The following is a 27458-nucleotide window of genomic DNA, read 5'->3' on the forward strand; positions in this document are numbered from 1 at the left end:
TATTTCAGATCACCGTGGACCTGGGATTCTCATCCCTGCTGCCAATACCCTACATATCTAGCTGTATGTGCCTTTTTAATGCAGTTCACAGACACGCAAATAAAGGGCAGCTCCCGTGATTAAAAAATCCCGTCAGATTAGAGTCATTGGGCTGCATGTTCACATTACCATACCAACCCATCTCCCAATCACAACATGGGTCAGATGCCAATCCGGTCACTGATACAGTAGGGTTCAATCGAGGTACCGCCATGCTGGCCTCGGGGATTCCTGCTTCATTTCCCCCCTGTGGGAAACGACGAGGGAGAACAAAATGGTATTCTAGGAATAAAACTTCCTCAACAGCGCTTCTGAGTGAAGGCATCTAACAAATTCTGCTTTCAGAAACTACCTGGCAGCAGTTTCTGAAATGCATGGGAGGTCTTCCTCTCCATTGTTCTCGGAGTGAGAGGACCACGCTCACCTCCGACCAAAGCCCAGGGGAACCGGTGGAGTCACCAAGCAGATTTCCCCAGCTGAAGCACCCGGCCCCTGCCGTGCCACCAATGGACTCCACCGAGTCTCAGGACATGCACCTGCACAACACAGGTTACTGAGCGATGACACATTTGCATGGCAATATTCAATGGCTGCTGCTTTGATAGAATAACAAAATGACCCGGGGCATGAGTTGCTTAAAAGCAGGATCCTGTGACCAGCCAGCATCCTGCCAGAAAGGACCTGCAGCTTTTTTGGGTCACTGCGATAACCTGGCACTACAGCTGACCACTATCACTCAGTCTTTGTTCTCGTCACAGATCAGATGCTCATGGCTCCATGTCACTGTGAAATGTTGCTTTTTTCCCCCTGCATCTTTAAGAAGGGCAGTAAAAACCCGAAGAATGAAAGCCAACAGTCTGAGAAAAACTAATTAATTTCCATGCTTCAAATGCAATCTAAAAATAAAAAGCAGCTTCAACGCATTTTGTTGTTAAATGAAAGCATTCTAAAATAATCTGTAAGGACCCAGTCTGATGAAGACTGTATGTTCATGAGTCACGGCAATAGCAGCTGAGGATATACAACATTTTTTTACACAGGAATGAGCTTCTTCCAAACACACTCATTCTCTCTCCCCCCAACCAGATATTCTGTTACTGCTGATTTGTTGGTAAAACACTTCTTAAAACACCTCCAATGAATGTTGTTCTCTAATCCATATACCATGCAGAAGCTTATGTTATTAACTGCATCTATTTTTCAATCCTCAAAATTTGCTGTAAATTCTCTAATGGATTAATTGTATTATTATATTATTTTAACAGGAATACATTGTTGCAGAATTATGTCGCAGTATTACAGTCTGGGCGGCCTCATATAATCTTCACAGCAGCTGGAAATGTAATTAGCATAAAACCCAAACAGCCTCATTAAACATCCCTTCCCTGTAAAAAGGGACACATTTAAGGGCCTTGTCTCACATGTTCCATTAGAGCTGGCATGGGGCTAGAACGATCCCAAAACACATTTTTTCAGTCCAGCTAAGCAAAGTCCACTTCTTAAACCCTGGAAACATTCTGCAGCAGATCTCAGGAAGACACGACAATGCTGCTCTGTAGTGGAATACACACACCTGGGGGAGTGATTATACCCCCCATTTTTGAACTAGGAGCTTCCTTTTGGCAGTTGAAGTATAAAAATAGACAACTGCTTTAACTCCCTTCTGTGTACAAATTAGATGCAACTTCCGAACGCATTTGAATTCTTTTAATCTGCTTAAAATGACAAATCTAAAACCACTGATAATTTATAATGCCAGTAATAAAGAAGCAAACATCACCCACTGCTTTCCCTTGCTATGAAGTGCCTTCTGCCACCATAAGCCTTGGGCTGTTTATCTAATTGCATGGTTGCAAATGACCACTGGGTTTAAAAATCTCTGTGGATCTTCAGTTCCACAGCAGTAAGCAGATACACAGGCTAGTTTTGCTCCCTCTATGGAAAGGCAAAAGTTTAAATTATTTAAAAGTTGCCTATAGGTCTGCATGAATTCTGGTGCAACTTCTGGCCAGCTTCTCAAAAGACATTAAGAAAATGTCAGTGCATGCAAAGAGAAGCTATGGACAACGTACATTTAGATCTAGAATATAATTTCTTTTTCACTTCGAAAATTAAGAATACATCAAGTGTGCAATTTTGGATTAATGCAAAAACTAGAACTGAAAATGGATTTTAATTTTTCATTCAGTCCTTGAGCTCAAGCAGTGTAATATTTCAGCATCTTAAAAAACAAATGTTTTCCTGTCTGTCAGGTCATTTTATATTTTGAATTCAAATTTTTAGCTATACTTGTTAATATCTAATTCAAATTTGAAATGGAAACATATATTTGAATAAAACGCCTTCTAAACTTCATCCAGAATATACTGAAATATAATGTGCTTATTTTCTGGAATTTCCTTCAGATAAAAATATTTGCTTAAGTCAACGTGCATTTGTGAACAGGCCAAGCAGAACCATAATTACCTCAGTACTCCATGCCTAAACCTAGAGATAGTCTGGCCTGAAAGTGTAAGAGGAACTGTAACTGAATACCTTTCACATGGGATCACAGTAGTTATTAAATAAAATTCAGGAGAACAGAATGGGACCATAAAGTACTTTAAAACATAGTTATCCTTGTGAGCCAATGATACAAACCAACCCACTGCTTTCAAAGTACAGGCTGAAAATAGGACCTTTGCAGATAGATTTCAATAACCTGGTAGGCACTTGGAAAAAACACCCAAAATCTCTCCCCCGTAGACCACCTCCCCCAAAAATATAGGCAGAGGCGAGGGCAGGCAGGTCTGCAGGCTGTGCTTCTCCTTCGCTTCCCCAGGCACAGGTCTCACCCAAATAGCATGACTAGTTTAAGAGCCCAAGAGTTTTACATGAGAAAACATGAGAGGCAACCATTGGCAAAGCAGAAGGGAGTAGGAAGGTTTAAGAACAGTACTGGCAACACATTATTGAATTTCTACCGATTGGAATATTCTGGAAAGCAAAGTTCAAAATATTTATCTATTGTAGTTAGAAATAATCGGCAGTAGGAATAACGTGATCTGGGGATGGTTTATGAATAGCAGTTCTTCTAATTGCACAGATTTACCACATTTTGTTTTCTTCTTGTTATTCATCAGAAACGTCCCTGCCTGTAAGTGTTGCCAAATTTAAACAATCCCTCTGCTGACTGGGAGACTTAACTTATATAAACACAATGACATATGAATTTTTATAGAGCACTTCTTTAAAAACTCTGGTTGGAAAAACCAAAGCACCAAGGCTTAGCAAGTGAAAAAATAGCATTTGAGCATAAAATGAAAGGCTGTTTTAATGCAGATTCTGGGAGTGGGGCTGCTAAAGGTTGCATTAGTGGATTTAGGTTTGGCATGCTTAGTTTTCTTTCAACAGTTTGAATGTGAATCAAAGTAAATGGAAGAGCATGCATGCCCTCCCTAAAAAGCAAACTGGAAAAATCCAGACGCTCCATTTTGTGGCACTGCCTATGCTGTTGGGCTTTAATCTTCAGATCCTCAGTGCAGACCTCAGCTATTCCAGTTTAACAGAGTAACTGCTAGCGAGAGAAGATTGTCATCCTCTGGAGAGACAACTGTTAAGAAAGTCCTCAGGTCCCTGGGCAGCAGATCAACCCACGAACCTGCCCTGAAAGTCCTAGTCCCCCAACTCAACTTTCCCCAACCCAACTGATGATGCCTAGCTCGCGCTGATTTGCCTCCTGGCTCTTCTAATATCCAGGTCTACTTTGTTCAGCCCCAGTCTTTATCCCTAACTCCCCAGCCCTACACCTTGAGATGGGTTCCTGAACACCAACTTCTACAATTTTACACTAAGCAAACAAAGCTTTAAATGAAGTAGGAGTGGAACTTCCTTATTCTGAGGAGGGCACCCCAAGCACAAGGCTAGCAAGTCACTGTCACGTCTGTCTTGGACCGCAGAACGGGACACGGCTCAGTAGCTCAACCATGTGTTTTGGGGATGGGAGTTGTGGCACCAGAGGACTTATCCATCCTCACTGCCCAGTGGAAGAAGTTATAAGTATTTCTAGGAGGGGGATCTGGTACAGCAATGAAGGGAGGTTTCAAAGTACCTAGGAGGAGTGGAAAGCCTGAGTTTAACAGATTCCCTTTTCTCTCTTTAGTATGACTGACTGTCTCAGACAACCCTCTACTTAGCAACAGAGCTGCTGTGGAGCTTTCTTCTGACACTGGACTTTCTCTGCTCATTGTACAGGGTGCCTACGTACCTAACCCAAACAGTGCTGAAACCCTTGCTTCTCCTACTTACAACTGAGTTTCTTCCACACCCATTAATTTCTCACCAACTCCTGCTTTCCTCTTCTCAGTCCAACCAGTTTCCTCCAAGTACAAGTTACATGCTTCCTCCTCCCCTCTGCCTGAGCACTGCAACTCAGGGAACAAGGATGGGGGAAGACAGACACACCAACTCTTTAAAATGAAAGTCACCAGAAATGTGAAATGGCAAAACACATTTTTCCCCTATTTAGACTCCTGCAAGCAGCTGAAATACTTTTTTCCAAAAGGGTGCAAGCAGTTGGCTTTTGATGAATGCAGTGATAAAAAACTTCAATAATATTTCAAGTAAGCCCAGAACCAATCTTTCCTCAGGCTTCTTTATTTCAGAAGCACCTCCTTCTCCAAAACATCACCAGGAAATGACATTTCACCAGCACGTGTATGGCACTGCAATAAAACAACAAGCACACCCAGGTACTGTTTTCAAATGCACATCAAGGCAAGCAGAACAAGATCAAAGTATTAAAAACAATGACAAAAGTCTGGCTGAGGAGACAGTCAGCTTTTTCTTTTGCTATCTTCTTTGCTGATTCCCAGAGAGCCCACTGTGGCTTTAAAAAACCTTGTGCAGCCTGCTGGACCCAACCCAGCCGCATTCAGCCAAGGAAACGTGCTCAGGCAAAGAAAATTCACTGTTTCTTCCTGGTTGCCTTTGCCATAAGTGAGACTGCTCCTTATCAGTTAAATGAAACCGTCCCACCAACTGATATAATCTTGCCATTTAGAAGTTTGCCTGTGCTCCCAAAGATAGAGTTGTCAGCTTTATCATACTGTTCATTGCCGTGAGGGGCCCTCAGCACTCCATGGTAATAATGGTTTCCACGCTTTCTGTGTAAGATGAAATTTTAGGCGAGTTAAAAAAAAATACACCACTTTTGACTACAGCATGAATAACATGGTGGCTGAGTTTAATTTCTTTGTCTAACTCCCTGTATATATAACTTCACTGTCAGGAGCATTTATCTGGTACTGTGGGAGTTTCGGTGTTCATCAAAGAACTTTCATTAGGACCTTCTGTGGTAAAATGATTTGCAATCCCGACACGGAAAAATGCGCTGTGCTGGGGGTGCTTCACTTCTGCCTAGAAGGAGGATTACTGTGAGAATTAACTTGTTTCTTGCCCCGCTGTGGTACACTGGTGTCCCTCACCCAGTATAATCTCCCTTCCCATTTGCTCTGAGAGTGAGCCTGTCCACAGATGGAGCCCATCTGTCACTCACACCGCATGCCCCGAACAACCTCCTTAATACTCCACCTTCCAGCTCACGCAAATCAAACCCCAGATGCAGGCTCATCTGGCGTTCACCATCTGCAACAACAGGCCACCCCATAGCTTGATCTTTTCTACCTGTTCCGGTCACTCTACAAAATAGCTAATGATGATGCGCACAGACAGACCAACTGCAACACAAAGGCGTTAGATGTCTGCATCAGAAACCAGGACTTTCACCTTCATGAGTAAGTCAGCACCAAGGTAATGTCCAACTTAACCTTTCTGCATAGTCTTTATGGGGATATCAGAACCAACGTAATCTATAAACATACGAAGTATATGAACCACATGCATTGTTTTAGCCTTCTGCTTGTCAGTGACAATACAATAATGAAGATGGAGGATGGGGGACTTGTTGTGCTCAAACATCATGACATGAGTATTGATGTGCTGAAAGGAACCATATATATAGTAAGCATAACGTTAAGGTCCTCCATCAGTCAAATTACAGATTTTCTATCTCATCTTATGCTATTATCAGATGTCAGAAAATTATTTCCACTACTACCTAAAAGGGTTTTTGCCTACTGACCACTGAACTAAATCATTAATCTCTGAATATATAATCAGAGCTTTTAGTCTGATAAAGACATGGATACAAAATGTTAACACTTGGAAATCTCAAGACAAAGGCAACCTTTCAACCTTAAATATCAGCCCAATTCTTTCTTCCAGTCCTCTCCCAGAAAAAAACTCCCATTACTTTCAAAGGAAGTTTCAACAGATAAGGTCATGTGTTTTGACCCTTACCGCTTTCGACATTTAAAATAATTGAATCTATTGTTGCAGCAAATAAGAACCTAATAAAATACTTGTATTAGTATTTATTTTTTGATAATTACTGATGTTCTATGCAGGTGGGAAAGCTTCGTTGCATGCCTGTAGGACACTAATGGGAAATACTTTTTTCTCCAAGCATCACATTTATCAGTGCACTAGAAGAAAATAAGCCTGTATTAGGAAGTTTCATGCTGGCTCTCATTATGCCATCTCATAAGCTCATCCTTCGATTTATTATAAAAATTAAATATATTATCTCAGTGAGATCAGAGGTGTTAGATGAGAGGCCATCGAAATGCTGGCAGAAAAATGCTAGTTTTCCAGTGCAAAATCTTTTGTATTACACATACTAGGTTCAACCAACTCTGCTGAATTGCCAGGGCAGTCTGGTAGGATCCTGGTGGATTCCTGTTCCCCAGGGTCAGGGATGATGGCAACTGTGGGGTCCCCAGCTCCGGTACAGTCCAGAAGTAAATCTCTCCCAGTGCCTCCTGCAGAGTGCTCAGCAAATTTGACATCCTTGTCAATTTTGCTGCAGTTAGTAGCAGGGGAGCTGACAGGAATACCAATTTTGCAGAGCAGCTGCAGGATACCGTTAGCTTACTAGAAACGAAAATTTAAAAAAAAAAAAAAAGTTTTGGATTCAGCTGAGATCAAACCCAGTACTGCAATCGACAAATATTCCCTGCAACCTGGAGACCCAGCTTTTAAATTAGTTCTTCAGACTCTGAAGTCCCTCTTACCAGGAGAGGAGATCTGCTGGCATGTCTGGTAAAGCTTCCTTCTCCTCTGAGAAAAGGAAATATATGTTTTTAACTCTGTTTTTAATCACTGTGTACTTTCCAAATGTTTTGGTAAATGGGGCAAATCTACGTAACACTTTTTTGTAATGCCCAGAGCAGACTATGCAGACGTATTCAAGCAAGCTTCAAACTAATCAGTCTAACCACAGCAGTATGCAGCTCAGCCCCAGCTCCCGGAGCTGGATAAACCATACAAATAAATACTAGGCAGGCTTTTGCAACCCATGGCACGTCCTGAACCGCTGTGGTTATCCTTCCAGTTGTACCCAACTAACCCAGCATGCTGGAAGTAGCTTCAAAGTAGTTGTCACCACAGCGTCCACGCACCCCTAAGAGCTATACAGTTTTCATGGAAATCCTGCTACACTGCACTATGGTTATGACTGATACAGAACGTGAAAGACAAGCCTTTTCATTTGCAGAAACATATCATTTTTGGTGACAATAGCTTCTCAGCTGTCAAGTCAAAAAATACGATCATCACTCAGAGTAATACAGCCATCTATTCCCATTCATTATGCTCTGTCTGACAAATCAGACTAGCTTAAACAGCACACAGCGAAGAGCACCTTCAGGTATGAACCCTGAAAACTTATTCTGCATTTAACCTCATGCAAGAATTTGCACTTAGCTAAATGAGACTTCTTGTGCAATTATGAGCCATTTTCAGGAGTACAGGCTTTGGGGTGCCAGAAGGTACAGTCAAGTCCTGCCTGAAAGCTTCCACTGTGCAATAAACAGGTCAGAGAGCAACTGGGCTGTAACTCAGGCCTCTTCTGACACTTAAGGGAGCAAGATCCTCACTGCTTTCTTCCTAGTTCTATTGAGAACAATAAGAAATCAGAAGAAAATTAATGTTTTCTCACAGACAATCCAGGCTCAAGACTTGCAAAACCACATGTAGTAATTATTAGTCATCATGGAAGAACAAAGGAAAGAAACCTTCTAAATAGATCACAAACCTTGAAAACAAACATGCCAGGTACAAACTTCCACCACATGCATCAGTGCCTGAATCTCAGATTCTTGCTCTGACCAATTTACAATATAAAAATATGTTTTTGCAGTTTTCCATACTTATTTTTTAATTAAAAAGAGTCTTAAACCAGGAGTGTTAGAAAGTGATGGCAGAAGGCAGGGTGTGGCAGGAAGAGAGATTTGTTTTTCCCAGAAAACAAGTGACACATCTTTTCTGCCCAAGGCAACAATTAATTTATGGTTATGCAAGTTACTCAACACAGTATCAACTCCTTTGTCATGTATTTTTCTCACTCCTCTATTAGCACTTAGAGGAGTTTGGCTAAATCCTCCACTAGCACTGTCTTTTCATACTGCCATTTCCTTTACCCATAATCTGCTAAATCAATGTAACAAGATTTCACCTGGGTTACCCTCTAGGTCTAGTAGCAGAACCTGAATATACAGCTTGGGCGAGCTGCTGCTTTAATTGTAGTGCACCCAACATATTGTTTGGGTTTTTGTAAAGAAAAAACTGGTAACAAAGTTAAAGATCGCTTACAATCTGAGAAATCTCTCCAAGCCAAGCTTCAACAACCTTAAAAACATGTATAAATTGGGGCTGCACTACAAATTTTTAGCTTTGTTGAGCAAACAGTTCCAGATTAACAAACCAACCCGATTGTGACTATTACCTGCTGAAGTGTGCTTAAATTTTTCACTCTTCTTCTTCCTCCATTTCCATGGCTTAAAAAGCCTTCCGAGAGTGGCAAATTTGCTTCTTCTTCTGATCGGAGGTGTGTGAGTCCCGGGTACTAGAGAATCGGAACGCATTGCAGCCAGTCTTTCCACTTCCTCAGCTGTAGTTTCAGCAAGAAAAGGAGAAAAAAAAAATGGGGGGAGTGAAATAAATGCTTTAAAAAATTATCAGAGAACCACACAGATGGTCAAAATTTTCCATGGTTACAGAGAACAGTAAAAAAGGGTAAAAATTGTAGTCTTTATTATTTTAACATTATTTTCTTCCTTTTCAGTGGAATCCATAATCTACTGTAAAGATCAGTATTAACAACCAGGTTTAACAGGAATATGGATTATTACAATAGCAAAGTTATAGTCTTTAATAAATTGTTCTGCATTGCTCTAGACAGCTGGCAGTCCATCCGCCATCCATTCCTGGGGAAGAGTGACAGAGATTGGGGAAGAGAAAGCTCAAAAAAAAATTATGCAGTACTGCTTAAAAGTCTTTTTTTGCAATGGAAAGAGACATTTCCATGAACTGGTATTTATCAGGAGCAAGGACCCTGAAAAATAATGACCCTCTGGTATCATTACCGTGTCCATTAAAACTGCCTGTGTTACAAAAGGGGCTGCATTAGGGATTTCCTAGTAACAGAAAGGGTGCTAAAAATTCAGAAGGTTCCTTTCAGTCCCACTTTTCTGCCCACTCATTCCCCTCCAATTCTTATACTTATTTTTTAATACAGGGACTTGGAGAATTTTAATAGAGTCCACAATTAGAGCTGAATTCCCTAGGGGGGATTACAAGTTTTCACCGAGCTTCTGTTGTTAAAAAAATCAGCCTTCTGCAACCTTTACACTATAATACATCATGATAGTCTCAATCCTTAAAAAAACTCCGAAGAATTTAAACTACCCTTCCTCCCTAGAGCAAGAGAAGTCTGGGAGTGGTCACTTGGCGCAGTTACATTGCATGGTCCCTGCCTCAAATTTGCAGGGAAAATATGCTGATAGTTTTGAGAAAAAACATCCCTGCGATTAGAGGCACAGAGAGAGGTAAGCCAGGACCACAGAGGAAAACACCGAACGGGTGAAGGTACCAGTAGCCCAGGAGAGAGGATCTCTCCATGCCACAGCTGCCAGGGCTGCAATGAGCTCTCCCAGCCCTGGCCTGAAGCACACACTCTCTCTCCCTAAAAAAAGCATCTGCACAATTCAGTCAGCGTACAGGAGGGGGGTTTGTGGGGTTTTTTAAGTTGGTGTTGTCTGTTTTTTTTTTTTTACGGGATATCATTTCCCAGACTTGTGTTGTAATGCAACGCTGCCAGTAAAACTGATTTGAGCGGTTTCCACACGCACAGTCTGGATTCATAATGACAGGACACAGATTGTCACCTCTTCCGCTCTGAAGACAGCAGCCCAGTGTTTCTATTTCACCTGTAGTATATTAAGTATTAACCTCAGCCATGAGCACAGGCTCGGGAACCTCAGCAAGAACATCGCTCTGAAGGGATGAGCGCACCTCCTCCACACTGACAGAATCACCAGAGATTTTGGCTGGCAAATTCTTATGTGTCTCAATGGAAATTTTTCTGAGGCTTTAAGTGTGCCAAATTTAGGTGGGTTTTCATGGGAATAGCCGGAGACGCATCTCTAACACAAAGGAAGTTCCATTATCAGAACTCCAAACTGAAATACTATTTGAGCCCCTCAGGTTTGTGCAAGAAGGTTGGTTATTTCGTTATTGCTCTTTTGTTTGTTTTTAACATTGGCAACACAATCCTTTTTCCTGTAAAATATCACTGCCAGATACAGCTGCCTGTAACTTTCTGGAGAAAAAAAGCTAGCCAGCAAGATACAGAGCACCCAGCTGCTTCACTGGAAATGGTTAAAAACAACTATTCTTTGGGGTAATGGAGAGAAAGACAGACATTTCTGAGAACACCATCGTTCCATTTAAAGCAGAGGAAAAAAAGGTAGTCCGGTCAAAGCATTTCATTCTGTTGTCTTTGTGCCCGACTGCCTAGAGAAATACCTTCTTACAGAGAGAATCCATTACAAGGCTCTGTCCTGTACAGGGGCTGGGACATGCTGCATCAAGGCTGGAAATTGCCTGGTTATGCTGAACAAACCGTGAGGGTAAAAAGAAGAGGAAATCAGAAATTTCCTCATGCTTTCTGATTTCCCTGGAACCTGCTGGGCTTTGAAGACCAGCATGGGGTACAGACCACTTCACTCTATATGCAGATCCAAAGGGACCATGCCTTTTCCCCCTCCTCCATTTTTAAGATGCCTCTAGTTAAAGCACATAAGATGACACTGTGTTCCAGTGCTGTGATATTTTAGAGATGCTGCTAAAAGTAACGGGCTGGCATTGTCTTTGCTGCCTTACCTGGGGGATACAGGGTGTAGAAGCAGCCCATTGAGCAAACTGGGAATGACACACTACTGCTCCTGAATGAGGCTTCCTGCTGCATAGACCCACAGCTGAAACATAATGAAATTCCTCTTGCTGCTCACCCTCTCTCCTTTTCCCCATCACTGAGCCACCATTTCTGCTACCCAGGTGCCTTCGTTACTAAATCTCAGAGCTGCAACAAGTCTTCCTTGAGAGCTGGTTCTAACTGGTACTGCTGAGGCCATTCCCTAGAGAACTGAGATCCCTTAAAAATCCTCTCCTTTTGCAATGCACATCCCCTCCATCCCACACCAGCTGCGCTCTCACTGCTCCTGGGAAGCTTCTCCCATTCAGGGTAAACGAGTATGGATTCACAGTCAGGCAAAACTAACACAGGAGTCAAAAGGCATTTACCCAAAGGGCGGTTCATTAAAAGCCAAACACAGCATCAAAACCACTTCCATATTTTGACTGCTTTTTCCTGAATTTCAGTATCGTCTCTCACACAGATCTGTGCTCTGGGAGTCCTGCTGTGCTCTCCATCAGCCATGAACATGGCCCTTCTCCTTCATCCTCTCCAAACACACAGAGCTCTGAGCTAATGCAAGTTAACAGCTTTTTCCCTCTCGCTCCTATTTCTCAGAAGGACTACCTCATTTTTTTTCAAGAAAAATACTCTCAAGAGCACTGCTAATTCAAAGCATACTAATCACTGGCTAGGAATGAACCCCATTAGCATAAAGCCATGACAGTTTTAATACAGCAAGAATAAAAGCAGACCACGATGCGAGAAGTAAACGCCAGATTTCTGCGCTCTTCTTTGCTGCTGCATCTTTCGCTCGAGTTGGCCGGGTTTCTCTGCCTTTTTGGCTCCTAATGACTATTGACTGGCTGTGGGCTGCGTCACCCACTGCTGACAGCAGGCTCCGTAGGCTGGTTTCACACCCTTGCTGTTCCCAAAAAAGGTGGTACTTGCACGAATGGAAACCAACCCAGGCCTTGCACAATTTTTTTTTTTTTTTTTTTTTTGCCTTCAAAGAGGAAAGCAGTCCCAGCTTGATCAGTCTGCTGAACTGGGAGAATGAACTGCCATGCGCATTAGTGCCTGCAGTCACAGTGCTGAGGCCTCATCTTGAGACCGGGGCCACAAATGTGATGTTTATGGGTCACAGTTGCTGCTGATACTCGGTGCTTTTGGGAACTTGTTCTGATTTTTTTCCAGGATCTGAGAGATCTTGCCGAGACACAGAGAGACACTGGGATCTACATTTACGGCAAGAGGGCGATGCACTCCCCTCCCACTTTCTTCTGTCCGAGCTGTCACCCTGGAACAGCAATGGGGAAACTAAACCTGAGAGCTTTTCACAGGCTGGTTGGTTGTAAGACAGCTCTCAAGATTTTACTGTAGCCATTAAGACACTTGAAGTTCATATAGACTGAAAGGCTTAAGCAAGACTTGTGTTTTTAATGAGAAAAAGCACAACAAATCAAAACCTTTTGCATCCAAGTGATGCAAAAGAAATTTTACAAACACGATTGAAATATACTACAAAGACTTAAAACACAAGAAGGTCTAAAAGCTAATTTCCTCTCTTACCTTGCCCCCCTTTTTTTTTTTTCATTTTGAAGCTAACCCCAGATATGAGGGGTTTTTTTTGGTTAAAGTCATTTTGAAGTTTGTGGGCTGTAATGTACTGCACGGACACCAGACATGGGCAAAATCAGCAAGTTGAGTAAGAGCATTCTGAAAAGCTATTCTTCAAAACATTTACCAGTCAATTTACCAGTCCAAGGAAAAAGAGGCCGGGCCATCTGGGACCCATTCTGTATGTTCTTATGAGTTTCCCACACCCTTCAGTAGGGTGTTGCGTTCCAGAAGGTCCAGTAAGACAGAAATGGGAGTCACCTACTTTTTGGATCTGAGATGCGTAGCAGGCAGATCAGAGGCCCTCCCAAAGACAACTTAACTTACTAGGTTTTCCTGGAGAACAACCAGTTTTGTCATTCCTATGTCTGTCTGGGAATTGCAGCCTCTATTAATGTTGCTGATATATCATATACCCAGCTTCCATTTTAGAAAAAACCCAGGTACCGCATTCAGGCGCACAGAGCAATTTCATAGCTGAAGGCTGAAGCCCACCCATCCCATCTACAATCTCTAATACTACCTTCCTCACCAGTAACCACACTAGGTTTTCTCTCAGACCATTTCTGAACATTCGTTGTTCATACTCAGACACAGGATTTATCTTAACAGGCAGATTACTTCACAAAGTTAGATTTTAAGCCTTCCTAGGAAACACCAATGGCTACATTGAGCTTTCTGTTATATTTGTGCAAAGGCGTAGTAACAGGCTGAAAATAATCTGGGCCCTAAAGATGCAATTAACTAAATGTGCCATTTTATTTAATGACAATAACTTTATATAACTAAAAAAAATTAACAACATAATACTCCTTATTCCCAAATCACACCCAACCAGTCTTTATTCTGCAGATTAGTTTAAAACAAACTCCTGTTGCAAGGTTTCTTTGGAACTCTGCACCCCAAATACCCTTCACTTCAGACTGCACAGACCGTATTCTAGCAGCTTTGTTCAATACAAGATGTATATGCATCATGTGTCTTTTTGAAATGACAGGAAACATGAACGACTACTCTAATTGCTGAGCACTTATGTCTTCTCTTTACCTGAATGGGAACACTTTCAATTAAAAAAACACCTTGTTTTTCTTCCAGGAAAATGGTTCATTTTCTGCTCTTCTATTATCATCTCTTTGGTTATTTCCCTTTAATTTCCCTTTGCACCTGGAATTAATTTTCATCAGCCCTGCCTTTACTATTTGAATTGCCCATTTAAACTTTTCCTAACTTCTCAAAGGTTTGTTTTCCAATGAAAGACAAGGCATGGCATGCAGCAGTCTAAACGCAGTCTCGCCAAACAGGGATGATTACCTCTTCAGTTGACAACAGCTCCCACTGGATGTATGCATTTGCAATGGCACTGACTGGGTTCGTGTAGTGGGTTTATGAGCCACGAAGAGGCTGTTAGTAGCTTTCCTTTGCATCCTAAGCAGCACTCACATTTTCCAAACCCCTGCCAATTACTCCCGCTCCCCAGGTGTGTAGCACTTTGCATTGCATCCGTAAACTGAATCTCTCACCTTTTACACTTGCCCATTTCAGCACAGGTATCAGACCATAGTACGGCTCTGCTCTCTGCTGTGATCTCTCCTTCTCAGTGTATTTATTTCTCTTGTCGGAACAGAAGTGCAAAGAATAGCTTTGGAAGTCCAATCCCTTTAGGACCCTGCTTTCGACTTCCCCACATTTTGACGTAAAACGTTAATTATTCATGCTGATTGCAATCTGAAAGCCATTTTTTTAACCTCTGCAAACTATACTGCACTGCATGCATCACTCTAAATATGTCTTTATTGATATGAAATCTCTCAAAACACCAAGTATTTTCTGTATTATAACATAGTACACAAGATTTTTACTTGCAACAAAAGCACTTTATCAGGTTATGTCATCAATAGCTACATAATCTCTTCCTATTAACCCTGCAATTATAGAAAAAAAGGATTGTTAGATTTCACTGATATCATCTATTTTGTGTATCCCTTATTGCTCTTATTACTCACTGGGTTTTCCATCTCCTAAGTGTTTATTACATACAGATTCGAGGCTAAATCCAACAAACAGTACTGCAGCTCCTCACTTTTGGGCACCCGGACACTGGAGCAGAACCCACAGGTCTGTCCTCGGCACACCACACACGGTGTGGAGACTCAGCAGCTCCAAAATGGGACTCAGAGCAGCCACTACAAGTGCAGCACAACCAAAAGCCAACCAAGAGAAAACAGGGCAAAGAAGCAAACCTGACATCCTACTTTTATTGGGGCTACAGGAGGACAATTCCACAAGTACCAGGAATTGCTCTGGCAAGAAACTTCGGCTTGAAAGGAAGGGAAATTTTACCCTTCCTAAATGGCAAATGGGGAGGAGATGCAGAGTTTGTGCTTTTAAGAAACTAGAGGAAGTAGGATGAGATGCAAGGACTTTTCTGTTAGAGCAGGTAGAGCACTTACTTGGGAGACAGGAAAATCACAGGGTCACTTCCATCCTCCTCTTGAGAAAGCTCAAGCCCACATCTCCCATTTTCCTTGGGAACACTACCGCACTTCATACTATGACGGATGGGAGTGCTCTCCCCATCTATCCTACTAAAACTGTATTATTTTAAAGAATTCAAGATGTACTGGGTCTGAAAGAAAGAATGAATGGAAGCACAGATCCTGATAGTTAGGGCACTCGTCTGTCAGCACAAACACCCTTCTCCCAAGACTGTTCCTGGGCTTTACCCCGGGTTAAATAATCCAAACCTCCTGCTGCTTCACTCATGAATTGAAAGAAACTGCTGGTCACAGCTGTGATTTGTTGAGAGCCTGATTCCGTCCAGTTTTGCACAAAGGAGAATAAAGGGGAGTGAAGATACTGTGAGAGTGAGAGCACTGTTCCTTTCTTTCACTTCTGGCAGGGGATCTTCCATCCGAGGCATGAGGGGAGAGATGAGAGAGGTGAGGCACTGTCTCCTAGATCCTCTCCCCAGAAAGCAGGAGAGGATGGATGGGTAGATGGAGTCCTGTTAGCAGAGCTGGCTGGGCACCCAGCGAGAGGGATCCATGTTTCAGCCTGTGAAGAACTGCCATAAGAAGCTCCTGTTCTGGTGTAAACGGCAGCTACAAGCAGAATTTCCTATGTAGGGCATCACCTCCATGGCATCCTCCTCATATTGTAACCACACCACCATACTAAAAACTCATCCACTGAACAAACTTGGACCTTTCTAAGTTACCATTATAGAAATGGGCTCTTGGAAAGCCCCAGCCCATTGTGCGCAACCTGGAAGGGAGCAGCCTCTAAGAACAAACACTTTGGGAGCTGGACAAACCTACATTCAACCTATTCAGCTTCTGAGACTGAAAACAAACCGTCAAGAAGATGGAATTGAACTACCTACTTACAACTAGCTGTGTCCCCTAGCACACAGCATTAGAAAAATACAACTCTTTAAACCTCCTTAAAAGGTATTTTGATGAGCCTACAAGAAGGAGATTAAATCTCACACCACCAAAAAATTCAGAGGAGAAAGCTGAGCATGAGTCATACCCATAGGACTATTGCAATTCAAGGCTCTAACATTATGTGTAACAAACAAAATTCTACCAGGCAAAACAGTTGCAGTGGTGTTTGTGACTGTCACCTTACAAGTGGGCACCAACACCAGTAACTCCTCCAATACATGTTGTACTGGTTTTGGCTGGGATAGAGTTAATTTTCTTCATAGTAGCTAGTATGGGGCTATGTTTTGGATTTGTGCTGGAAACAGTGTTGATAATACAGAGATTTTGTTATTGCTGAGCAGTGCTTGCACAGTAAAGGCCTTTTCTGCTTCTCACACCACCCCACCATTGAGTACGCTGGGGGTGCACAAGAAGTTGGGAGGGGACACAGCTGACCCCAACTGACCAAAGGGATATCCCATACCATATGACATCATGCTCAGCATATAAAGTTTGGGGAAGAAGAAGGAAGGGGGGGACATTCGGAGTGATGGTGTTCGCCTTCCCAAGCAACCGTTACGAGTGATGGAGCCCTGCTTTCCTAGAGATGGCTGAACACCTGCCTGCTGATGCGAAGCAGTGAGTGGATTCCTTGTTTTGCTTTGCTTGTGCGTGCGGCTTTTGCTTTATCTATTAAACTGTCTTTATCTCAACCCACGAGTTTCCCTTCTACTCTTCCAATTCTCTCCGCAGTCCCACCGGGGCGAAGTGAGTGAGCAGCTGTGTGGTGCTTGGTTGCCCGCTGGGGTTAAACCACAACACGTGGACAGGACTAAGCACCATGGCTCAGGGGTCCTGGGTGTATCCATGCAGACGCTTGGGTTGTTAAGCAGTCCGAACTGTCTTTGAGCCATACCCAAACTCATCAAGTCTAGAGTTAAGTCTCATCCATTACAGCTCAAGTTCTTTCTGAAAGCCAAAGCTATGGACAACAGAGAAGCTGTCTTCCTCCAGGCAAGTCTTCAACCCATTCAACGAGAAAAAACACAACTGAAGCCCATGTACCTCCAACTCCTAAATTTATCCTGATGAAGAAATAGTGCATAACATTTTTTCCTATGTTTTGTTTCGACTTGCTAGCGATTAAAAGCATCTTCTTGAATGAGCTGGTAATGATTATATAATCCATGGTTGGATTTATCTCTTATACCCGTCTGAATTGCAAATTCTACTCAGCTGCAAAACACAAAAGTAATCCAAGAAAAGGATCCAGTCCATGGAAGCCCATGGGTTTGTTGCTCACATTTTGCTAGGTCTCTGCTACCAGGTGATAATTTTCCTCATTGTCATGTGGACGGAGGCAGACACAGTTGCGCACACTGACGAGCACCTTGCCTTACCGGCCCCTCACTGGGAATCAGGGAAGTTCTTCACCTTTCTAAAACCAAACCACTAGTGCTAAAGGCTGGCTGCATATTTTGAGACAGCCCAGAAAAAAGTATTTTAAATGCTTCTAATTCCTTAGGGGATTTTTGGTGGACTGAGCAATTTCTGATCTTTATCATTTGAAGCTCTTGTAAGTAGGAATATCCAATATTTTTACTTCATTTTACTAAAAATGTGTGCTTTAGAAGGCATATCTTTAGACTATTCAGAAACCTGCGAGGGGCATGTCCTCTTATTAAAAGTAATCCCATTCATGAAATGGCATTACAAACATTAAGATTTCTAAACACAGTGGTACCATCTCACCACTATCATCATAAAGATAAAAAATTAAGTTTTTAATTAATTTAATGGCTAGGAGAAAAGGAAAAAAGTACCTCATTTAAGAGCTAGAAAGTTCAAACCATTCCCTTGTGAACTCTGTATCGCTTCTCTTGGGAAAAAGAAACTTCTATTTCTGTTCTTTAAAGAAGGTGATAGGAAGATGGCCAAGAGGAAAAAAGAAATTATACCAAATGGCACATTTATAATGAGCATAAATATGAGTTTAAAAAAAAAAGTCAGTAACAGCCTAGAGGAAAAAAAAAAGTTACACTGGACTCTGAAAAGAGAAAGTCTGTATCCATGTTCAGGAATTTAAAATAAGGACTAAATGCTTCTGCTTTGAGTACCTAAGTGCAGCTACGTATGGTCTTCGCTGATTGTCATTATAATGGGAATTCTTTTGTTGATTCAAATGATGGTTAGTTTAGACCCTTGGCCATGGCAAAATATCTGTTTAGGCCCTTATGGTAGAGGCTTGAGTTTCAGAGATGAATACTTGAAGGGGAGAAAAATACCCATGACTCCTTTAAAGTGATGAATAAAGCATAGCGGGTTGCTCGCTAAAATACATACATATGACAGTATTTCTGTGTGGTTTTCATAGCTATGATGTCACTTTTTTTTCACCCTCTTTTTTGAGCATTAAGTTCTAGGGTGTCTCACGGTTGCTGAGCTCTGCAGGCTACTGCTCTTGCTCAGTAAATTTAGAAGAAAGCTGCTGCCTTTAAAAAAAGATGGAGCCCATCAGGTAATCAAATTGGTATAGCTACCTAAGAAATGTTACAGTCAAAGGAAGGATCTACGCACGTAGCTTCAAGTTCATGAATAATTCCAAGTCCAGCAACCAGAAATAGCTCAGAAAACGAGAAAGAGTTTAGATTGGAGCTAAGGGGAAAAAAAAATACCACAGGGAACCAAGAAAACACAATCATTGAAAAAATCTACTGAAATAGTTCCAGCAGCTTTATGCACGGAAATAATGTTAGCAGAGAGAAACGAATGAAATCCTGACCATACCAAAGTGAACAGTCACAAGGAGTAGGTTTACCTTTCCCAAGCCATCTAGTGACCGGATGACCACCTTTGGAATTAGGGGTATATTTTGTCTTTGGGGCTATCAAAACTTTGCAAATGAAGGTAAAATAAGATTCTCTGCTCTTTGCTCATGACTAATGAGATGAGCAGGAGGAGCAAGGGAAGATGAACTGCATTATGTGTGGTCCTTCTCACATGGGTTTGAGAGATGCTGGTTGCATGCTAAAACGTGCCTCCTTACTGATGTCAGAGGACTTCATTGGCCAAAGCTGTAAATGGGACCTTTCCAGCATGCTAAAATTCACCTACAGAAAAAGAAATTGGCAGAGAAGACATTACAGTATGGTCCTAATGAGTGCTTCCCTCTGTATTGATGGGAATGCTTCCTTTCTGTGGTGTTTGAGGGAGGAACCAGTGGCATGTTGTGAACTGCAAATGTGAGCAGAGCGCCCCAGCAGCACGATGGGGTGTTCCTATACAGAGCCACTTGACCTTGAAATTGGCAGTAAAGTTCATTTTGCAACATTGTGAAGGTAACTGTGATAGACATCTGCATGAGATTTCATTTCAATACAGAAGTAGGATAAAACCCAACCAAAACCTGACATTTCTTACAATTAAAAGAAAGTAATCTTTTTTCACCCCTTCACTGCTGGCACTGGACAAATCAACAAACTGAATGAAATCTGACTTCCCTAAATGCTGAAAGTTTCCTCTCAAAGTCATCAAGATTCTACTACCAAGCAGATAAAAAAACCCAAAACTCAACAACTACGACGTAAGCCTTTCTGAGCATTTTTGACAATATAAATTGCCTCTGTACATATAACCTATGCAGAAACAGTGTTCTCAATTTTAAGTACTGATCTGTTTTGGACAAAGTATCTATACAACATCCTACAAGTGTCACAGATCCCCTTCTGTCAAATCAAATGTCAAACTTGCACATATGCTCTTCCAACTGGAGTCTTTGCCACGCAAACCTGATTTTCAAAAATCTCTTTACTTAAACTGCATTTGGTTTGAATTCGCAAGTGTATTGGGTTTGCGTGGCAAGGTTTTGGGAGCAGGGGGGCTACAGTGGTGGCTTCTGTCAGAAGGAAGCTTCCCCTGTGTCTGACAGAGCCAATGCCAGCCGGCTCCAAGGCAGACCCGCTGCTGGCCAAGGCTGAGCCCATCAGTGATGGTGGTAGCGCCTCTGGGATAACATATTTAAGAAGGGAGGAAAAAAACCCCTGTGCAACAGCAATTGCAGCTGGAGTGAGGAGTGAGAATGTGTGAGAGGAACGACTCTGCAGACACCAAGGTCAGTGAGGAAGGAGGGGGAGGAGGTGCTCCCCCAACACCGGAGCAGAGATTCCTCTGCAGCCCGTGGTGAAGCCCATGGTGAGGCAGCTGTGCCCCTGCAGCCCATGGAGACCCACGGTGGAGCAGATATCCACCTGCAGCCCGGGGAGGACCCCACGCCGGAGCAGGGGGAGGTGCCCTGAAGGAGGCTGTGACACCATGGGAAGGCCGTGCTGGAGCAGGCTCCTGGCAGGACCTGTGGACCCATGGGGAGAGAGGAGCCCACGCTGGAGCAGGTTTGCTGGCAGGGCTTGTGACCCCACGGGGGACCCACACTGGAGCAGCCTGCTCCTGAAGGACTGCACCCCGGGGAAGGGACCCACACTGGAGCAGTTCGTGAAGAACTACAGCCTGTGGGAAGGACCCACATTGGAGAAGTTCATGGAGGACTGTCTCCCATGGGAGGGACCCCACGCTGGAGCAGGGGAGAGTGTGAGGAGTCCTCCCCTGAGGAGGAAGGAGCAGCAGAGACAACGTGCGATGAACTGACCGCAACCTCCATTCCCTGTCCCCCTGCGCCGCTCAGGGGGAGGAGGTAGAGAAAAATCAGGAGTGAAGTTGAGCCCAGGAAGAAGGGAGGGGTGGAGGGAAGGTGTTTTCAGATACAGTTTTTACTTCTCATTATCCTACGCTGATTTGATTGGTAATAAACTAAACTGATTTCCCCAAGTTGAGTCTGTTTTGCCCGTGATGGTAATTGCTGAGTGATGTCCCTGTCCTTATCTTGACCCCAGAGCCTTTCATTGTATTTTTCTCTCCCCTGTCCAGGTGAGAAGGGGAGTGATAGAGCGGCTTTGGTGGGCACCTGGCATCCAGCCAGGGTCAACCCACCAGAGCAAGTCAGAGACTGGCCTGAACCATGACATCTGGCCGAGTACCTCAAGCTTTACAAGGTTTGTGACGGTACTCGGAATGACAAATCTCCCAAGCATTTTGCTACAAAGGGAGGAAACAAGAAACAAAACAGATACGCTTGCAGGTACTTACACACAAACATATCAAAATGGAGCCTGGTATACAACAAATGCAATAATAATGCAAAAATCTGAAATAAATGAATCATAGCAGGTGAAGAACACCTTCATTTGTTTGCTAAACACAGGGAATAGCTGTACTAACTCAAAGCAGCCGAATTCTAAAATTACCACCCATATTCATATAGGCTTGCAATCTTTGTTTTATTTATCACACAGGGCCCAATGTCCAAAGAAGGCTGAGGGAAAGAAAAAGAAATTAAAACAACCCCCTAAAAAATATCACCCAAAAGTGTCTTTCTTGAGCCTCTATGCAATGCCAGAAAATGTATTAGTGAACTGATGCCTATCTTGCTGCTTAATGAACTGGCTGTTCTGCCAACTTGAGATGAATAGCAGAAAGAAGGATCAGTTTACTAGAACTGCAGGATCTCCCTATTTTCTTTTAGGCTCATGGGTTTCCATGCACAGCACAAGCATATTGAGTTCACCGGAAAACGGTGTTTGACTCGGATGACAAAAATGCCTAGAAAGCCAAACGCACGTTAGTTAACTCAAGTATGTTCCTCAGAGTCAAACAATGCAGGCAAAACGCTGTCATTTTAATGAGACACACAAGAAAGAGAAAAGAAGATACCTCCTGAATTCTAGCTTGTTTATACATGCAACTTGGGGTGGGGGGGGAGACAGACGGATGACCTGGAAGGAAAGGAAGCTACATAATTGAGCCTCATGAGTCCCTCCTCACTTTCCCATTTAGGTATCATGTCTAATTCTCTCCAGCGGCTACTGGAGGAGCCAAAGACTGGCTGCCGTAGAGAGCAGACAGTCAAGAAATTGCTTTTCTCAATTCAGATGCTGGAGCAGGCAGCAAATCCCATCTTAAGTGCCACAGCAGATCGCTAGAAGACAACCCCTCACCCTTATGACTATAAACCAGCAGACAATTACTTTGGGGCTGTAAATATTAATGAAAGCTTTAGTCATCTCAGTCTTCTATTTCTCAACAGGGTACAATTCGGATTCAAACAGCCTAAGTTCCACACAAGTCTCTGCATCTGGCTTTTCCTTCAGGCTGAACCCAAATTTCAAAGCTATTTATCCAATAAAACCACTGTGCTAGTGTAAGGAGGGCATCCTGTTTTGCTGGTGCATGAGAGGAGAGGGAAGAGGTCTTCAATACCGGTTCAACTTCTGGTTCTAATAGCTTCCACTGTCCATCCATCCATCCATCCACATGTCTGTGCACTTGGCACTGCTGACTGTTCAGCCTGTGCATCTGAATTTTTAGCAGTGTTGACATTTTAAGCAGATTGGAAAGTAAAATGAGAAAGATAAGATACTATAAAGCTCTATAGCAGCATGACACACATACTCTTTATATCAGTTCAATTTCAGCTGATGTAGAAAAAATAACATCTCTACTGATTTTATTTATTTATTTACTTTACCAAAAGCAAGGCTGACAAAGTCTCCACGTAAACAAAAAAAACTGGAGCTGTGCACATGCTGTGTCAGATACTATCTGAATATTGGAAATGTCAAAGCAGCTGCACCCAATGGATGGGTAAAGAGAGATAAAGCCAGTGCCATAATCCTTATGACACGGACTGCTGACATTAGGGACCGTGGCTATGGTCCATGTGGATGTGAATATATAGATCACCAATACTTCAGAGAAGCTTGCTAATACATGGACTGTGGATGCAGTAGACCACAGTGGCATTTCCAGGCCTGGCTCATTCGTCAGGATATAGTTAATCAGTATTCTAATTATTTACCTTAAGGTCCGCAATGCATTCAAGTCTGCTTACCAACACTTCCATCTGTTGATTCTTAAATCTGTGTTAAAAGGATAACTAACAGGACAACAGTATTTGTATTGCAGCTGTACATCCCTCAGCCCACTGCTGAAGATAAAGAATATTGTTATCAATGCTTCTAACAAAACTTAGACACGCCTTTCTTGAAATGACCTGATATTCTCAGTGTTACCATCATTACACTTCTGTGCTTCCAGACCTTTACAAGGAAAGATTTAAAATACCATTACTCTCTGTTTTTTCAAACAGATAATCAGCTTCTCTTAGGAGGCAAGGTGAAATAAAAATAATTCTCTGTTACCAAAATCTCCCAAGATAAATTAAATAATTGGATCAATTTTAATTTTATTCCCTGCACTCCTATTGCACAAAGCCATTAGACTAATGGCCTGAAAAATGTCATACAAGAGATGACAGAGGGCAAGATCCTTTTCTTAAGTAGTGATAGGGGAGGGCGTCTGCTGAACTGCAGCACTAAGCCCATCATCCTAGTCTTGGGCTGCACAGCTTAGGGCAGGAGGAAGGAAAAGGAAGATCTGAAGTACACCTTACATCCTTTCCAAAATGTCTGAAGCAACAGATACACTAGGCCCTCCCTGCACAAAAGGTTGTACATCTTAAATTGCAACCCTTGCGCTTCAGAGATTCAGTAAGTGGCTGAGATTGAATGCCTCTCCTAGTTATGGGCAAAGAAAAGAGCACGACTGTAACCTCAGTTACACAAACCAAGGCCTTGGAGCCTGCGTGTCTCTCACTCCGGTCCATGCCCTGACTAGCACACTATAAAGCATACATATGCAGAAGTCTGCCCTCCTCTTCTCTTTGGACACAATTTTACTTTTTTTCTCGGGGGGGGGAGGAGGCGGAGCTGGGGAAATGTTTGCCTTTTATTCCTCAGTCATATTTTCAAACCTTCAAAATTTCTACTGTCTATGCAGAGAAAATCTGCATAGGCTGTCAGTCACGTCTGGTCATCTATTATTTGTGGTGCTTCTCACTTGGGATCTAGAGCTTTCCTTTGGGGAGTAACAGTGCTTGTCCAAGAGATCTCTCTCAACAGCACATCTTCATGATGGCTGATGGGCACTATGACTTTGTGCGTGTCTTTTAGACAGGCTGGCCTGGCCATAACCAAGCCAGAATGATATGTCTAGTGGTTCCAAAGAAGCTACAGCAGGTGGCTTTATAATGACTGATTTTATCTTTGATTTAAATTATACTGTGTGTTCATTGTTTTTTCAGAGCAACAGAAGTAATTCATCTTCTTTTGAATCTAAGAGTCTCATCCAAAGGCAAAGGTTCTGCTAGATCTGTCTCATCTGCAGTAAGCTGCACCCAAAGCCAGGAAAGTCAGGGAGAGATGACAGTGACAAAATCAAACATTACCTTATTCCTCTCCGCCCAATTGTTCCTGAGACAAAGACTAAAAGCAACAAAGTGAAGATTCTTGTCACTTCACAAGAGCCAAAAACCAGCAAGAGGCCAGTCTTCCAGCTCATAGGGATGGCAAGAACATCATTTTCTGAGAAGCATGCAAATCAAAGTCACAAAGGAAAAATGGGGCCTCCAAGTATGTCCCAGCTTCATCCCTTTGCAGCTTTGCTGCATCCATCTAAATAATGGCAAACATCACAGTACCCTCCAGTTTCTAAGAAAGCAATTGCAACATCCAGCCAGAGCTGGCTTAACTACTGTACACTCTGGTGCTGCCCTTCAATTGCCCCAGTGCCCTGACGCTGGGTTTTGGCTAATGGATTTGTGAAGATGTGCGAGACCTGGCATGATTGATTTAATAGACTGCAGACATATCCAATTAATCCTGGACATCCTGGCAGACTGTTAGCAACGTGGTACCACATACACTTATACTGTGCTCCTGAAATTACGTTCTGGCTAATTGGGGGCTGAATAAGGTGACAAAAACAGGAAGCCAAATGCGGTATTGTCTGATTACAAACAAGACAATCTTAGGAGATACTAAGGAATAGCTATATGTTCACTACCAGCCATTGAAATACATCAAGAAATAAAATCTTACAATACAAAAATTGATGTAGAATGTCTACCTCTTTTGCTGAGGTAGCAGCAATGAATGATAACGTTATAAACACAACAGTATACTCAAAGAATAGGTTTTGCTCATCAGTCAAGGAGCCCATAAATGAACTCTGCTGCTTTTAATGATATGATATGATATGATATGATATGATATAATATGAACTTTGGTTTCTAAACAGAGGCAGAGGTATTATAATAGCACAAACTGATATAAATAGTAGTGGTTACAAACCAAAAGAAAAGTCAAACAAAAAGAGAAGAAAGGAAGAGATGTCACATGGCAGAATACTGAGTCTTCTGATCTCTTCCCTACATACCCAGTATTTCTCTGCTGCTTACCTCTGGCAGGCAGTGATGATATTAACAAATAAAATTCTAATAATGGATATAAAGTGAAGTACTTCCACATATCTCATTTTCTTCTAAGGAATCCCAATCAAAAAAGAAAGAGGCCAACTGTGCAAACCATCCTCTAAGAGAAACATCTCTAAGCCAGTAAGGGAAGTACTCAGAAAAGACAAAACATAGAAATGGAAACTAACTGCCCACCTGGGCAGGGATCAAAGCATAAAACAGGATATCGGGATGATGCAAAAAAAGGCACAGAAAGCCAAGCCTGTTCAGCCAAATCAGTATCACATGGTTTGAAGTGCTCTGGTCATAGCAGAGTGAGACGAGAACCTGCTCCTCCATGATTTATGCCATCATCCACATCTTGTCCCTTTTTTATGCACTGCCTCCCCCCTTTATATATGGAAAACTTGTGGCCCTTCGTGGTTTATCAAATAGTTGTGTGTTGTATTTCTGACGTATCTAACGATACAGAAGAATCAAAACTAGGCATACTACTCAAGAAGACAACTAATACTTAGAGCACAGCGTTATTGTTAAATACAGGAAAATTGTATTGCTTTCATCATACATGATGGCGTTTTATCTGCTTTTTTGAATTCCCCACAAGGAATTGATTTTTCATTGCATGTTCAGTATTGCCCCAATCTTTGCATTTAAGAGGCTTACATATCCCAAGACTTTAAACTTGGTTCTCAGAACAGAGAGCAGGATGGTAAGATGCTATCAAAAGATGACAACTGAGTTACGGCATTGAAAAGGAGAGAAATCAGTGAGGAGACAGCACTGAAACAGGCCAGCCATCTGCTCTCTAAAGACCCAAAGAATTGAGGTGTCCTCTTATCAGTGTCCTTATGTCAACACTGTGTAATAAAAATGAGAGGGTGCTGAGCCATTGTGACCAATTCCATCATTTTTTTGTTTTTGCTCCTAAACCTCCTCAAATCAATGACACAGATATACAGAATTACCGGAAAAGGTGGCTAACATTTCTCCAGTAGGGACACAGCAGTTTTCACTGGAAAACAAGGGACTTAGACATCTGTTTGTGTAAGCTTAACCCAATCTTGCGTACGCCTTTTTTCCCCATACTACCTAATTTACCAAAGTGAAGGCCTCGCTTACTACCTACAGTTTCAGTCAATAATGTAAATTATATTGCAATTTTGGACAAAGTATCTTCCAGGCCTCTTCAAAGTAAGCCCGGAGCTCTGCTAGGTGACAGCTTGTGCAAGCTTGCCATGAAATTCCCATTGCCAGCACAGCCTCGCCTGGAATGGTACACAACTGGCTTTCCCTTCCAACCCAAAGCATTCCATGATTCTATGATTCTATTTTGTGGCCAGCAGTTTTTGCTACAGGCAGTTTAACAGGATACGAGTTAGTCACTACAGAGATGCACATGAGCAGTTAATGACTTGCCCCAGGCTTGGTGCTGTTTCTTCAGCTTTATTTTGTCACATAAAGGTAGATGTAATCCCTCCTCTCTTTCCCCATCCCTTTTCTTTCCTTTTACTGCAGACTAGCCAGCTGAAATAACTGCTAATGTTTTAAGGAAAGCCTCACATATCTCCAGTCAGCAGTTTGCATTTGCTAGTTTAGCATGTGAGCCAGAGGTTCGCCCTCTTACAGCCTGAACTGACCTTCTTCTTCCTCTTCTCTTCCTCCCTCCTCTCCTCCCTGCCCGCAGGCCATGCAGCCACGCCAGCGCAGTGCAGCCCTG

The 27458-nt window shown here is 42.5% G+C and overlaps 1 protein-coding gene across 1 annotated transcript in view; it reads right to left on the reverse strand.

The window, feature by feature from the left end:
- PHACTR1 (phosphatase and actin regulator 1) overlaps positions 1–27458 on the reverse strand; it is a 311175-nt gene that overhangs the window by 115507 nt on the left and 168210 nt on the right. Inside the window, exon 4 of the mRNA XM_075705026.1 lies at positions 8864–9028. Coding sequence (XP_075561141.1) covers positions 8864–9028 — 165 coding nt within the window. The remainder of the gene's footprint in view (positions 1–8863; positions 9029–27458) is intronic.

This window comes from Pelecanus crispus, chromosome 2, assembly GCF_030463565.1.
Source record: "Pelecanus crispus isolate bPelCri1 chromosome 2, bPelCri1.pri, whole genome shotgun sequence".
In the NCBI taxonomy this organism is placed as follows: domain Eukaryota; kingdom Metazoa; phylum Chordata; class Aves; order Pelecaniformes; family Pelecanidae; genus Pelecanus; species Pelecanus crispus.